Source organism: Centropristis striata, chromosome 8, assembly GCF_030273125.1.
Source record: "Centropristis striata isolate RG_2023a ecotype Rhode Island chromosome 8, C.striata_1.0, whole genome shotgun sequence".
Lineage (NCBI taxonomy): Eukaryota > Metazoa > Chordata > Actinopteri > Perciformes > Serranidae > Centropristis > Centropristis striata.
The window spans coordinates 12,873,303-12,889,633 of NC_081524.1; the positions used below are offsets into that span (position 1 = coordinate 12,873,303).

At 39.8% G+C, this 16,331-nt stretch overlaps 2 protein-coding genes and 1 long non-coding RNA gene across 3 annotated transcripts in view; 2 read left to right on the plus strand and 1 right to left on the minus strand.

Moving 5' to 3' along the window:
• Positions 1 to 7,992, plus strand: part of LOC131975872 (uncharacterized) — a 26,880-nt gene extending 18,888 nt beyond the window's left edge. The window contains exon 4 of the long non-coding RNA XR_009394764.1: positions 7,858 to 7,992. This is a non-coding gene — a long non-coding RNA (uncharacterized LOC131975872). The remainder of the gene's footprint in view (positions 1 to 7,857) is intronic.
• Positions 1,900 to 11,605, minus strand: she (Src homology 2 domain containing E). The gene is made up of 6 exons (XM_059338678.1): positions 10,714 to 11,605; positions 10,114 to 10,240; positions 7,817 to 8,071; positions 7,189 to 7,582; positions 4,656 to 4,775; positions 1,900 to 3,217 (listed from the first exon to the last, which is right to left on the minus strand). Exons 1-6 carry the CDS (start codon positions 11,158 to 11,160, stop codon positions 3,025 to 3,027), a joined length of 1,536 nt encoding a protein of 511 aa, XP_059194661.1. The 5' UTR covers positions 11,161 to 11,605; the 3' UTR covers positions 1,900 to 3,024.
• Positions 11,606 to 13,255: 1,650 nt separating this feature from the next.
• Positions 13,256 to 15,647, plus strand: LOC131976369 (tripartite motif-containing protein 16-like). Its single transcript, XM_059339382.1, has one exon. It carries the CDS (start codon positions 13,398 to 13,400, stop codon positions 15,066 to 15,068), a length of 1,671 nt encoding a protein of 556 aa, XP_059195365.1. The 5' UTR covers positions 13,256 to 13,397; the 3' UTR covers positions 15,069 to 15,647.
• Positions 15,648 to 16,331: the final 684 nt, after the last annotated feature.

Consider the following 16,331-nt stretch of genomic DNA (forward strand, 5'->3'; position numbering starts at 1 on the left):
AATGTAAAGTTTGTTTTAAGTGGAATTTGTTTTATGATAAGGTCATGCTTTTGTCAATCATTACTTATTTACACAACCCCTTTATAGGCCTATCAGATTCAAGTCCCAGGCTAAACCTAATACTTTCCTTTTTATTTTTTATAATTATTATTTTATATATTACATATATTTTTATGCATTTTATATATACTTTTTGTTGTATTTTATGTGAAATGAGCACAATCAATGGTTTCTTAGGCCTATATACGCACCAAGAGTGAAGAACTTTTTCTTGAAGTGCTTTGTGAATGTTCTGAAATGCATTTTGAATAAGAAGCGTAAAAATATGCTACATCAAATTTATTGTACAGGGTCCTTGGCTGAAAAAAGATTGGTGTCACCTCTGATCCAAAACATTAAAAATCATTAACTTTTGATTCACTCCAAATTGCATTTAAAATTGTCGGCTGGATAGTTACTGAACGCAACATTTCCAAAAACAGACTGACAACCTCTGCAAGAATCATGTGTCCAGCACCCCGGGCCTCTTGTTTGTTTTGACCTACTTTGTGATTTAATTAAGAGAACATGGAGGACTAACCACAACAGATCACACGGATGGAAGGAAGGGTGATAGTTAGTGGTGGCTCTTGTTGTGTAACATTGCCATTTGTGACACACTGGGTATTGCAGGATGGCAAAGATTAGGCACGGCTCCTCGACCGGAAAGCTTCGGTCCAGACTGAAATGCAAAAGTAAGCATCTGTGCCTCGTTCTTTAAGCACAGACATATGTTTGTTGTGGAGTCTGTGCTGCACTTTGAGGAGGTTTCATATGATTAGTAAAGTGCTGCAAAATTAGTAAGAGGAGTGTATTTCCAGCAATTTCATTTTGTCTGCTTTTGAATATTATTTCTTAGTTTCTTTTGTTCAGACAAGGTAAGTAGGAGATGTTTTTACCTGACATGTTTCGACTGACAACTTCAGTCTTCTTCAGAGGTGTCAGCTGATCGCTGTGACGTGTCTTTTTTAAAAACATCTCCTACTTACCTTGTCTGAACAAAAGAAACTAAGAAATTAGAGGAGTGTATGACTTTTTACTCACTCATTTCTGGCACTGCTCTGACATTACATGTTGCTGCTCTCCATTCACAAACCGAGCAGGCTATTCTGTGGGGGAGCTACATTGCTACTATGGCACTATGGCCACAGTTATTCATAGCTCTTTTTATATTGCAGCCTGTCTCTCCTCCCTCTTTCTCTTCTTCTCTCCTCCCTCTCCTCATTCCCCGTAGAGATGGCCCTACCTCACTCTAACTAATCACCATGGCAACCTGGTAATCCCTGAACAGAAAAATTCTGACTCTCTCTCTCTCTTTCTCTCTCCCTCTCTCTCTCTCTCACACACACACACACACACACACACATACACATAACAGGACTTCATGCACACATGGGTGCACACATGGGCACATTCACGCTTGCACGCACACACACACCCACTCTTTAAGAGATACTCATGCAAACCAATACACTGGTGTTTACTGGTTAGACATATCTTACTGCAAACACACGCTCCCATGCATTATTGTGAGGATAAAGCTGTGTTTTGTGAGAAGCTTCGTGTGTTGGTGAGGATTTAAATACACAACCTTTCGTGTTGTGTGAGTACTTGCTATTTATGTATGCATTTTGTATGTGTTGCTCCTGTTTGTGTGTGCGTGTGTGCGCGCACGTGTTTGTGTTTGTTGGCTGCAAAAAGGTGTGTGCATGCATGTGTGTGTGTGTAACTGTAATTGATTTCACACTCAGGTCAATGGTTTTACAGCTACAAGAGAAAAGCACGCAGATTCACTCCGGTTAGCTTCTCATCTCCGTTTCACTGCTTTTTTTCCTTGAACCTTTGCTTTTGCTGCCGGCGTGTCTATTAATAACACTGTTTGTCTACAGTTAATATGAATTTTATTTTATTTACTGAATAAAAGTCTTACAACAATAATATACAGCCCACATCTTTGTGCGGTAACCAACAATCATTTCATACACACATCATTTATGCATACAGTAGGTACATTTCAGGGTACAGCTTTCAGTTCACTCACAACAAAGTAAGCGATCTCATTGAGGGTTACAGTGAAGTCACATGATTATCACATATTTATTTTGCACACAAACAATTTTGCTGACCGGGTGCTGTGATGCTATAGGACCCCTCCCACTACACTAATTCTAATCGTCAAATCGATAAAGCTCTTTCTCTTGACAGACAGAGTGGTTGGCAAATGAGCCTGATTTCCAGGATAGATCAATAGGCTGATTGACATGTCAGATGGATGAATGAATATACTCCAATCAGGTGTATTGACCTCACAGAGCAAGCCTAACTAGATGGCATGGCGCCAATTGATTGATGATGTCAGCACCTCTGTGTTAGAGGAGATTACAAACCTCTTGGCTACCTTCAAATATCTGATTGCAGTAAGTGCCCGTGCATTGTTTCAGGTATTATAGAAATTAATTTGATTTGCATATACTGATTATGGTCTGCCGGGACCAATGGGCAAGACAATGGGGCAAAGAGTTCCTGTAACTATAAATACATTCAATAGGGCTTTCACAATGGAAACAATTACCTCTATAACAATGTGATCAATGCTAATTGTAATGTTTGACTTTGACCACTAGGTAGCGCACAGTAGAGATACAAACATAGGAACTTATTAAGGTTCAACCGACAGAAGTTGGGATGCTGTGCAAACAAAAGATTATCAGTTTGAACATAAAATATATTGTCTTTGTACTTTTTAATTGAATATATGTTGCAAATGATTAGCAAATCATTGCATTCAGTTTTTTTTTTACTTTTTCCACAACATCCCAACTTTTTTGGAATTGAGCTCGTAGTACACAGGACAATTCAAAGCAGCATACCTTTGTGTATGCATGTGCACTCTACACTGTTTTAACAAGTTAATGTGTTTGTCTGTGTGCATTTGTGCATACATGTGTAAAACATGCATCTGTATTTGTGTCCCTGTGTGTTTGTTCAGTGTGGCCTGTGCACAGGATGCTGCAGGGTCATGTGCTCCGCTCCAGTGAAAGGCAGTCTGTGTGTGCAGTAGTGGTGCACCAGCTCAGGGATGCTGGAGAACACGCAGCTAATCTGATCCAGCGTGAAGCCCAAACCTTTAACGCTCTTCGTCTGGGCCACGATGATGTGCACACAACTCTGACTGGTCCTGAAGGAACAAGACACAAAAAAATGAAGACACACTTGCAGAGGAGACAGGCTTGCATGAAAAAGACACACAGCAACAGTTACATTTAATAGTTATAAGATGTTAAACAATGCTTTAAAAAAAAAGGCTCTCTTATCAGTCTCTCTCCAAATGAGGCTGTGCATTTTCCGAGTTCAGTGGATGTGTAAATGGGGTTAATGATGTGGACTCTCAAATGAATGAACAGCGTACAACAAATGTGCACTCAGGCGCATGCACACACGCACACGCACACACACACACACACACACACACGGTTGCACCACAGGATTTCAGCCTTTATCCTAGAGAACCTGTTCCTGGCACACTTATTGGTTGTGTCAACTTTACAAATGACACACATTCTCATGCAGTAACACCTTAGAGGCTGCCAGCACAATGCCAGTTCCTGTAACACCTTTACTTAAAAATAGCCGTGTAACAGGAACACACAAAAAAAACTGCTGTTCCCAGTCCCTGAAGAATGACTTTCATCTCACCCTGTTCCTGTTTTAAGACTAAAAACGTCTCCATTAAAGGGCACAAAAACAGAAATAACGCATTGACTTTATTAATATCTAAAAGACTTGCCTATTGTTATAATGATTCCCGTCCCACCCGCTCTTGTTGACTTTTTGTCCTGTTCCATCTTAGTCATGTGATGAATAGTGAAATTGACTCCTATCCCTCAGGAATCCAACAGAATCCCGTGACCCAAAAAATTCACAAAAAGATGTCTGCCTCTAGGGGCACCAGGGCTTTCACAATATCAGATATTTTCAATAGGCGATTATTGTGGCTGAAATAATTCACAATAACGATATTATCACACTAGCTTTAGAAAGCTTTACAATGCTATCAGTCAAAATCATCTTTTTTTTGTTTTGTCTCTTTTTTGGCAAATTAATTAGTCTCAAAATATGTGTGTAAGGAGGTGGAGAGAGAGTCTAGCAATAACTAAATAAAAATAACAATTACACTAAGTGGATTGAATTAATGGTTGACAAGCGACCAGAGAGACAGGTGCTGGATTATTTACAGGATTTTATTTCATATGTGTATTAATAACATGATATTAATAATTCATTTTTAAATGTCACGGTAGATTGTGACGCCCCTAGTGGGCACAAACATTTTGTACAGCGTAAAAGACACCGTTTAACACAAAATCAACGCACCATGTCTATTTTTAAACAGGGCTCTACATTGTAAAAGAAAATATTAAAATCAGAAAAGCTAATTTAAAAAAAAAAAAAAAGTTTTACTTGTATGCGATTTTAAACCAAAATCTTGCGCTGCCACTGTCAACCAAAGAAAAACTGAGTTTGTGATGCAGCCAAACAAAAGTGGATTAAAAATAGCACCCTCAATGAATATGTACATGTTGCATTATATAGCATGCACACATCTGCGAACTCACTTCAGAGCGATGGAGTATTTGCTGGTTCCTGATTCGCTGTCCCTCACCAGGAAGCTGGCTTCCCTGCAGCGCTGCAGCTGAGCCTCAGCCTGTTGCCGACTCACACTGCCGTGGTACCAGCTTGAAAGGGGCGAGGGAAGGAGGGGGAGGGGGAGACGCAGAGTGAGAGACAGCAGATCACTGACATATAGCGCAGCGACATATGGAGATAAGTCAGATGTCAAGATAATGATAGGTGATGATGGCGAGAGAGAGGAAAGAGAGAAAAAGAGAGTGACGGGAGAATCGACATGCACAGACTCCAACAGTGATTTACAGTCTCCATAAATCAGGCCGACTTATATAGTGGATTGAACGAGTTAACAAGGTCAAAGGTGAACTTGACAGTGCAAAGAGATAAATAAAATGGACAAAAACAAAGTATGTGGCTGTGCAGAGTGTGGAGGACGGCCTGTCAGGACACAAGAGGGTGATGACAGTGGCTACAGGCTGGAGCCATATATAAACACACTGTATGTGCACTGTAAAAAAAAAAACTGTTGTTTTTACGGTAAAATACCGGCAGCTGTGGTTACCAGAACTTTACCGTAATAAATACGGTGCAACTTTTTCTAATATTACGGTAAAATGATATTAGCACTGTTGATTTCACATTTAAGAGCCATTTTATTCCATATTTTACTGTAAAAAATAAAACGTTTTTCCATCAAAAGAAACGCTGTTTGTCATATGGCAGATATGATTGACAAGAAAATATTTTATAAATGCTGCATAGATTAAAGATTTTATCATTAAATATTACAGTATATTTTTGTTAGAGATATGGTGTTTCGTACATTTAACAGTGAGAAAATGTATTTTTACAAAAAATAAATGCTAAAAATTACAGTGATGGCTTGTAAATATGTTAGTATATTTTTTATATTCACTGTGCCAGTGTATTTTACAGTGAAGTAATGTATTTTTCAAAAAAAAAAAAAAAGAAGGAAAAAATAGTGTTTTGGCTGATATATACATTTAGGGTGTTTTATTGTTACTGAAACTGAATTAACCCATTTATCATTTTACGGTCTTTTACTGTCACGGTTTAACAGTTTTTTCACCGTAAAATCTACAGACATTTTTAACAGTGTGGCCTTGATGCTCGCAGGCAAAAGCACGCTGACATTCAGCCACAACATGAGAGGAACAAATGCTAACATGCTCTGAGCATGTTCCCCACATGTTCCATCTGAAAAGAAAAGCCACTCTTACTAGATTTGAGCATTACGGTTAATGCCAGGTATGAACAGCCTCTCTCCAGCCATTATGTTCAGCACCTTCTCATGAGGGTGTGCTCCAGGGCTGCTGCTGCCGCTGGCTCCTGCTCTCAGTGATGAATACCAAATTTCACTTAGAAATGTAAAACGTGCCAAGTGGGAAATATATGTGAGATTTCGGCCAAAACTGCTGGCATGCTCGGCTGTGTTTGACATTGTGAGTCTCCGGATGAGATGTTGAAGGAAATCTGCTTGATTGCTTTACAACTTTTATAAAGAAAAAACAGGTTTTTAGCCAAAACTAGCCACTGTTCTTCCAGAGTTTCTCACAAAAAAAAAAAAAAAAACATATGCTAGGGCCAAAAGAAAAGGACAAAAAAGTTTTCTGGACTTTCCTGTCCAAATAAATGCAAGCAGAGCAACACAGAGAGCAGACAGGGGGGAAGGAAGTGCTGTTTAGTCTGCAGAGTTTATGAGAAATTAGGGCTGGTAGATATATTGATATTAAAAAACATATCGATATATTTTTAAATGTGATATGGAGTTAGACCATATCGCATATATCGTTATATTTCGTTTTTTTTTTCTTCCTTCATATATAAATGCTGCCCTTATTAGGGTTTGTCATATTTAGTTCTTTTGTAATGTCCATTATTCTTCTCTCATATAAATATATTTATTTCAGAAAAAGATTGCTTTATTTTATTTCATAGGCTATTTTTTTATTTAAATGTGCACTTTAATGGAGCTTTGATTTTTTTTTTTTTTTTTAAAAGGTACTCCTGTTGTTATAGAGTATTTATTTTCACTTAAATAAACAATATATTGTATACCAATATTCAACCTAAATATATCGTCATATGACTTTTGGTCCATATCGCCCAGCCCTATGAAAAATGTGATAGATATTATGATAAAAACTATTACTGCACAGACATGACATAAAGTGACCGAATGTCTCAAGCGTCATCTCATTTGTTTAAATCCTTTAATCTGCTAATCCTGTTCAAGGTTGAGCATGCAGTGGGTCAGGGATGGATCTTAAGTCCACCAGAAGAGTAAAATATAAACACATGAGATATTTTAATGGGTATTTTCTAATTCACCTGACCTGTGGGAGGAAACCAGAGCACTGTGGAAACCTGCACAAACCACATTGGCTCTCCTTGTATGATTTAAATGTATTACGCCTTTTTATCTACAATGTTTTCTATAGTGTGCTCTATTGAATGTTGTACAATTATATCAGATTAACATTTTCCTCTCCTCCTTACCTCTGCTTCTCCAGGGGCAGGCTGGGGTCCACTTTGGCTGCCTCCCCATCCAGTGGGGCACTGGGGGATGTAGGAGACGGTGGGGAAAGTTTGTTAGGACTAGAAGAGGGGGAGAGTTTGAGGGTGGGGAAAGAGGGAGAAGGGGGAGTGAGAGGGGAGAGTTTGAGAATAGGAGAGGAAGGAAAGGAGGGAGAAGTGGAGGAGGATGAAGAAGATGGAACGAGTATTTTATGGTTCCAGTTCTTCTGCCTCAGGGTGTGTTGCTGTTGTTGCTGCTGCTGCTGCTGCTGTTGCTGCTGTTGTTGCTGCTGCTGCTGCTGCTGCTGCTGTGGCTGACGGGCGGAGGTTGAACCGTTCTCTTTAGTGGGAGAACAATCCACTGCCTCAAACTGAGCTAAAGGAAATAGAAGAGACAATATCAGCCTTTCATAATAAAGGTCTATTATAGCATGCCAGAGCAACCAAAGTAAACACATCTCTGGAAATTGATTCAGCAGGATTGTTTTGTTTCCTCTCAAAAGCAAACACAAAATTGTTGTGGCATTTCTGTACAAATAAAACTCACGGCATCCTTCCTCCACGCCCTAAACCCCCACCCATCCCATCATCCCTCTCTCCCTTTCTCTACCTGACAGCGCTCTAACAATGTCCTCCTTTCTCCACTCCCAGGGCAGTTCGTACTCTCCAGCGGGACGGACGTCAGACTCTGGCCGTGTGACAGGGATCCACACGCCTCCACTGTCACCGTCCAGCCCGCCCTCATACGGCGTGTCGTAGATGTTTGGAGGCGCGGGCTTTCCCTCTTCTCCCTTCTGCTCCCTCTTGCTCCGGTCCAGCAGAACACACACTTTCAGGAGATCTTTGGAGCCTCGTCTGCGGACTTCTGCAGCACAGTGGTCATGTGATTAGTTCATGGTATCAGATGGGGGATTTTCACTTTTCCTCTAATAGATGAAGCTTTGTATGTCCTAAAGGTCACAGTCAAGTCATCTGCTCTTTTTAAATCTTTTTTTATTTGAGGAGAATGACATGTTTTGAGGCAAAATAAGTTTTTGGGTTTTATTACATTACTTAGTACCTGACAAGGAGCAGATTTGGCCCCAAACTGTCATTTCAAAAGAAAACAGATGAAAGTGTTGTGGGTTTTTTGTTTTAGGACTAGATTTTTGAGTTTTCACTTAAAAAGTGATGTCTGATTTCACCACTCTTTTTAAAGGATGTGCTGCTTTCTAGGTACCACACATCAACCAACATCAAAAATCAACAATCACAATACAATATACACGGTCGCCCATAAAGTTGGATAAAATAAATATTATTTATTTTATATTTTTACCTCTTTTCATGAAATAATTGTGACAATGTGATGATATAAAGTGTATATTTTCTCAAAGCTGTATTAAACAATCACTTCCAACAAATCACAAAAATTAAAATGAAACCACAAGTAACAGAGGATTGTATCTGAAAACAAAATTATTCCAACTTAATGGCTGACTGTGTATAAATCCTATGGAATAAGATGCATTGAGCTAATTGGGTCACCAATGTAATAGTAAGCTCTCCCATTCAACCGTAACCTTAAAAGCAGAGGTTTATCAAGAAATGATAAAATCAATTGCCAATTTATCCAGTACACATTAAACTAATGCAGTCTAATACAACATACCTGCAATAAATCTAACTTATGGAGGTTATAATTTTTGTTGAAACTCATCAAAATTGGTGCTGATTGAACTTAAAGATAATTTATTGCAGTGTTCTTTCATTATATTGCATTAGCTTTGGTTAGTTTTACTTAATAAAGTGGAAACCACCTGTATTATACATTGAAAAAAATGTTTAACTTCATTCAATTTCATTAAAGTCAAACATGCACTTTCTGTAAACTTCCTAATATTCAACATTTCTGTTTTATATTCACAGAGATGAGTGGTATTTTATGTAATTTTATGTGTATATCAGGTAGTATTTGATACTTTACAACAGCAAAAAGGAAAATTTCAAAATTGACGCTAAAACAAGAAATACGTACGATTAAAATTTACTTTCTTAAAGCAAATTTTGTGCCTTATTGGAGTTTGGATGTGGGTTTTTTTACGTTTCAGTAATATAGAAACTTAAAACATGGTGTCCTCACTAGTTTTAAACAAAGTTTGGAGACCGATATATGTCCGTTGGTGTCACTGGATTAACCCTTTCTGTGTGTCGAATGTGATTTTCTCTCTAAATTAAGTTTGTTATGACATGTTACATTTTAGGGGAATTTCACTTGTTGTGTTTCTTTACTGTCAGACAGGTAGCCTGTGTGTCTCCACTATTGTGTGACCAAACAATGGAGCTACAGGAAGAAAAGGTCAACACAGCTGCTGATTGGCTGGCTGACCAGGCCACTTCCTGGCTGCTGGGAAGTGATTGGGCGAGACCATGGGGGGCAAGGGGGGGTCTCTCGATTCTTTTCACACGTAAAGGCACCATAAAGTATTTTGTGTATGTGTGTGTGTCTATGTGTGTGTAGGGGGGTGGGGGGGGGGGGGGGGGGGGGGGGGGCACTGGGGCCAACTTCCTATTAAGAGAATGGGGCAAAGGAAACAGAGGCAGGAGACAGGAAGTTGGAAGAGGAAGCTGCACCCATTGTCCCTGCACAACACTGTTTCTATGGCAACCGCCAGCGGGGAGGGAAGTCAGCGCAGGGACTGAGGGTCGAGTTTGGCCCTTTAAAACGTCCCTTTAGCAAGACTGTGACAGTTTGAGTGCAGAGAAGTATTCCTATGCTTGCATAACATTTACACAGCTTATCAAACATGATATCAAAAGAGTGTTCAGAGTTATTTTTAGCAGGCAAATTGCAGTCCAGAAGATGCCACTTTGCCTCGTCCTTAATCTTAATGTAATTGCTCAGATAGACGATGAATCTCAACTCACCTGTGATGATGACCTGGGCATCATAGGGCTCCATGTACCCATCATTCACTCCTGCTCTCTCAGCCTCCCTCTGCTCTTTGGTTTTCTCTGCATCGAAAGGATCTGCGTAGTCCTCCAGGATAATCAGCTGAGGGAAGGAAAAGATCCGTCAGAGAGAACAATGCAGGCTGCTATAAGTATCCAGACATTATATTTACCTGGAGACACAGAGCCAGCAAAGGGACAGGGATCTGATACAGTGTGTGTGTGTGTGTGTGTGTGTGTGTGGTGTCCATGACTTAGTGACAAGTAATGGAGGGACAGGCAGAAAGAGTGCAAAGAGGTCAGCACATTGTGTTTGCCTGTTTGATCAGACACAATGTAGTGAAACTGCATTGTATTCTTTTGAGAGCGATGGAAACTGAATACAGGGTTATGAACTGAGGTGGGGAGGGAACACACAAAGGAAAGCACTGACCTCAAGACCACAATGAAATTTGTTTTTTGCATTGTACAGTATAGGTTTTGTTCGATTCTGAATGAATAGCAGATGATATGCAAGGACAAAAAAGTGGCACATTGGGGTTTGCATTAGCTGTTCCATCTTTACAAGTTACTCACCGTTGTTTTAATGTCAGATCTCATCTTCTCGTTCTCGGGCTGCTTCTGTTCACTGATCCCGTTGAGTTTGGGAGTCTTGTCTTGTTTGTCCACTTTGATCATTCTGCTGATGTACGCTTGCGCCAAACTGGACGTCCTGACCTGTCGGTTCTCATCTGGAGCCCCAGTCTCGACTTTGGAGTTCTTGCGACCTTTTCCATTTGTGAGAGTATCCCAGACTGTCCCACCAGAACCAGCGTTGTTACGACCCAATTCTGTAGCCGAATTTTTCCTGTTTCTCCCTGCCAATAAACCCCCCACTCCTCCATCTTTACGCTGATTTCCTTTCAGACTGTCACGAGAAAACGACGGTTTGGGTCGAGTCTGCGGACCAGATTCAGAGGCCGAGCGGACCCTTTCACTTCCATTCTTCAAGTTGATGGGGAAATCTCTGAACCATTTTGCCATGGCTGTCAAGGTATTAACACTGCTAACAAATGTAAAAGTTTGCCAATCTTTTGACTAGTACACGTTCTTCAACTAACTGCCCCACTAAAACTAACTTTGAACCGACCGTGCGCAACAGCTCCAACTTTACGCACAAATATTTTACGCACGCCTGAGTTGAAGTATCCGCGATCTGAAATTACTAGAAACTCCTGATCATCAAATTCAGACAGCCCACTCCGAGGTGTTAAACTGATTTCTAGACTCTGAAACTCCCTGACAACTTCTTGTGCGTCTTGGAAGTCATTGGCCGGTGGCTCTTTGTTGCTGTCACCCTGCACCTGCAGTAACAACTATCCCTGCAGCTTGAAAAGTAACTTCTGTAGAGCGTAAATTCGAAAGAACTCGAAGTTTTTCTTTGAACCCAGTGAAGATCCCATTCCCAGAGCGTGAGATGATGCGTCCAGTCTGTCGAGGTGATGAGATGGAGAGGAAAGTTGTGTGCGGAGACTGTGGGATGTCGCTGGATTGGTTTGGGGAGGGGCTGTGTGTGCGGGGCGGGGGAAGAGGATTTACTGTAATAATATCAATGAAAACACAACAGGAATCTCCAAACTTTATCAGTATGTGGTGGAAGAAGTATTTCCGATCTTTTACTTAAGTAAAAATACTAATACCACACTGTGAAATTACACTACAAGTAAATGTCCTGCATGCAAAACTTACAAAAGTAAAAGTACAAACGTATCAGCATCAAAATGTACTTGTTATGCAGAATGGACCCTTTATTGTATTTTTATTTGTGATGCATTTAGGTGAGCAGCATTTTACTCTTGCCCAGGTTGGGCTAATTTTAACAACTTAATATACTTACATGTGTTCAAGTATCACAGTAAAAGTACTCTTTATGCACAATAGCCCCACTCAGATTGTTATAAATATTCTAAATATATTATTATATTATTTGTATTGATGCATTTATGGAAGCAGCATTTTAATTTTTATCAAGTTAGGGCTCATTTTAACTACTTAATATATAAATGTCTAGTCACTTTAAACTGATCATGTTTTTTAGTTTAAATCCTGACCTGAAAAGTTAAAAAAAAAACACAAAAATGTAATATTTGACTCCAAAATATAGTGGACTATAGTGGAAGTTACATAAAATGGAAATACTCAAGTAAAGCACAAGTACCATTAAACTGTACTTAACTACAGTAGTTGAGTAAATGTACTTAGTTACACTCCACCACTGAGTTGGACCGATGCCAATAGATGCCTGGCAATAAGCATAATTAACAAGTGAAATGTACTGTATTGCAAAATATGAAAAATGTCTCTTTATAGGTTTTCCCCTCTGTGCATTCCACTCCACTCAGGTTGAAATCATATTTACTGTCTGTTCTGCAATTTGGGGAGATGTGCTGTGAATGAATGAAAAACTGCATTTTCTGTATTACTGAATACTTTGCTTAATTGTTTATATACTTAACATACTTCATTTTGTGATTTGTAATATAACAATCTTTTCACATAAATGAATGTTAATGTGAGTCCTTTTAAAACGAGCTGAGATCATATATATTTTTCCTCAGTGTGTCCTGGCCAAGACACGCAGCAATAACAATGATTCTGCACTTTACATGATGCTGGGACGAACCTTCAATTTCACTGGTTCACTTTAAATGAGCAGGTGTAGCTGAGTCAATGTTTACTTTCATTCATAATATTAAAATGTAATTGTAATAAGAAAAAAACTTTTTTCATATTCACTAATACATACATGCTGCAGCAGTGATTAATGTATCTGCAAAATATTAGAATGTATGTCTTTTTAAAAAAATACATGATTAAACTGAATAACAGTACAACTCTGAAGACTGGGGAGCTGTCTCAAGACCCTTTGATTTAAATAAGAGTTTATCTTATAAAAGATTTATGTTTTTTAATGACAAATGAGGTTTATTGAGTGTTTAACAGAGAGTATCTTTCTCAAACCGCTCCTCGTCCTGGAATGGATAAAGCTTGATAACCCCTCCCTCTTCTTCCTGCTCTCTAACACTGCAAGCTCCACTCTGTCCACATATTTCCTTGTTCCCTCCCCTTTAGATCTACAGTTTGCAGAAGGGGTGTAACCAAGATGTGCTGAAGCCGGGCCACATTCACTGCAGAAACACATGTTGTTAAGATCAGAGCTCCAACTGGTTTCATTTCTGTGAAAGTGAAACCTACGCAGTCATTGCCACTGAGTGTTAAAAATGGCAGAGAAAGGAGTTCAGCTGGATCGGGAGGAACTCTCTTGTTCCATCTGTCTGGATCTACTGAAGGATCCAGTGACTATTCCCTGTGGACACAGCTACTGCATGAACTGTATTAAAGGCTTCTGGGATGAAAAAGGTGAGCAGAAAGCCAGCTGCCCTCAGTGTAGGCAGACTTTCAATCCGAGGCCTGTCCTGGTGAAAAACACCATGTTAGCAGCTTTAGTGGAGAAACTGAAGAAGACTGGACTCCATGCTGCTCCTGCTGATCACTGCTCTGCTGGACCTGAAGATGTGGCCTGTGATTTCTGCACTGGGAGAAAAGTGAAGGCCCTCAAGTCCTGTCTCACCTGTCTGGCCTCTTTCTGTGAGAAACACTTACAGCCTCATTATGATGCAGCTCCGTTAAAGAAACACATGCTGGTGGAGCCGTCCAAGAACTTTGAAGAGAACATCTGCTCTCGTCATAATGAGGTGATGAAGATGTTCTGCCGTACTGATCAGCAGCTAATCTGTTATTTCTGCCCTGTGGAGGAACATAAAGGCCACGACACAGTCTCTGCTGTAGCAGAATGGACCGAGAAGCAGAAAGAGCTGGAGGAGAGTCGACAAAACCTCCAGCAGAGAATCCAGGACAGAGAGAAAAATGTGAAGCTGCTTCAACAGGAGGTGGAGGCGATCAATCGCTCTGCTGATAAAGCAGTGGACGACAGTGAGAAGATCTTCACTGAGCTGATCCGTCTCATGGAGAAGAGAAGCTCTGATGTGAAGCAGCAGGTCAGATCCCAGCAGAAAAGTGAAGTGAGTCGAGTCAAAGAGCTCCAGGAGAAGCTGGAGCAGGAGATCACTGAGCTGAAGAGCAAAGATGCTGAGCTGAAGAAACTCTCACACACAGAGGATCACAACCAGTTTCTACACAACTACCCCTCACTGTCAGGACTCAGTGAGTCTACAGACTCGTCCAGCATCAATATCCGCCCTCTGCGCTACTTTGAGGATGTGACAGCGGCTGTGTCAGAAGTCAGGGATAAACTACAGGACGTTCTGAGGGAGGAATGGACAAACATCTCAGTGACTGAAGTCGATTGTTTACTGTCAGAACCAGATCCCAAGACCCGAGCTGACTTCTTAAAATCTTCACGTGAGATCACACTGGATCCGAACACAGCACACAGACGGCTGTTATTATCTGAGGGCAACAGAAAAGCTACATTAATGGGACAACAGCAGGGTTATTCAAGTCACCCAGACAGATTCACTAAAGAGTTTCAGGTCCTGAGTAGAGAGCGTCTGACTGGACGCTTTTACTGGGAGGTGGAGTGGAGCGGTGACGTAGTTTATGTAGCAGTCACAGATCAGAATATCAGCAGAACAGGGCATGTGAATAAATGTAGATTTGGATGGAATGACAAGTCTTGGGCAATAAGATGTCACAAAAGCTGTTATAAATTTCTGTACAACAATGTCCATACCCCTGTCCCAGGTCCTGTGTCCTCCAGAGTAGGAGTGTACCTGGATCATAGAGCAGGTAATCTGTCCTTCTACAGCATCTCTGACACCATGACTCTCCTCCACAGAGTCCAGACCACATTCACTCAGCCTCTCCATGCTGGACTTTTGCTTGACTCTCCTTTCTATGGAGACACTGCTGAGTTCTGTAAACTCAAATAAACAGAAGTAATTTCAGGGAAAGTGTGTTAAAGTCTGTGGTGTAATAATCTTATTTTGTTTACATGTTTGTTGCCAAGAGCTGATTGTTGAGATCACCTGTCAATCAAACATTATGGGTGGTGCATTGTGATTGTGATTTTTTGTTGTTTTGTAAATGTGGAAGTTACTTTATAATTATGATCATCATCAATAAGAAGATCACTTATCATTTTCTTTTGCATAGCCGAGATTCAAGTTAATCAATTTGATTTGTGTATGAAGTGAATCTGTGCATGAAATCACTGAATCGACTCATTTACAGTAACAGACTTTACTGATGGGATATGTGAATAAACTGAATGTTTACATAATGAATAAAGTTTTGTCTTTCTTTCAAGAATGAGCAAAGTGTTTTCTTCTTGTTGTCATTCAAGAGTATCATACAAAGCAGATGGAGAAAATGTCAAACTTATGCATCACTGAGGCAGTTTTTCTTCTGGAATGCCACAAATGACAGTGTTAATGTTTAGAGCACAGGAGTATTTTCTCTGTCCTGAGTAGAGTTTTCTATCACTTGTTGCTTCTTACAACCAACATGTATCTGTGTGCACTTAATAAATTAAGTGGATTTATTCAGACTTGCTGTAAAAAAATTGTTTTTTTTAAAAGAATGATATGAGCAAGTTTTGTTGAGTCCTGACACATCAGACAATAGATACCATGTAGTTGATTCTTCATATTTAGTACCAAGTCAAGTATTTCCATATCGTTTAACTGAAATTCAAGAAATCATAGCAATTTTAAGCCCGAGCCTCAAATCTCACATTCCTAAATACTATTTACAACCTGAGAGCTGATGTGAAAAATATTTTTAAACTGAAAACTCTTCTCTCCATCTTTCCCCTTTGACCTAAATGCAGCATCAGTGTTACAGGGTGTGATTCCTGAAATAGTGTAATATAACACAGGCCTGTATTCAAAGATCTCTTTATTCATATTGTTTAAAGCTGCTAAAGGCTCAGTGAAGTATTTACATGTCTTCCTGTAGTACACATCGCACTCAAAGAAGAAATTAAATCAGAATTAAACTGAAATTCAATTATAAAATCATGAAATAAATGACTAAGACAAAGCATAAATAGGATTGCATAATATACACAAGCTATGAAGCATCAGAACAACCCATAAACCACTTACTCAAACAAAATATCTATTAAGTCACAGTATGACATTTCAAGTACTCTTTCAACTGCAGTTTTGTTGGAGTTCATGCACTTGCAGCAG

Coding starts and splice junctions, on each gene's coding strand:
- she (XM_059338678.1), bottom strand. CDS start 11,160: ATGGCAAAATGGTTCAGAGATTTCCCCATCAACTTGAAGAATGGAAGT. Junction 8,072..10,113: donor TGCCCAGGTCATCATCACAG/GTGAGTTGAGAT, acceptor ACTGTGCTGCAG/AAGTCCGCAGACGAGGCTCC. Junction 3,218..4,655: donor AAATACTCCATCGCTCTGAA/GTGAGTTCGCAG, acceptor TTGTTCCTTCAG/GACCAGTCAGAGTTGTGTGC.
- LOC131976369 (XM_059339382.1), top strand. CDS start 13,398: ATGGCAGAGAAAGGAGTTCAGCTGGATCGGGAGGAACTCTCTTGTTCC.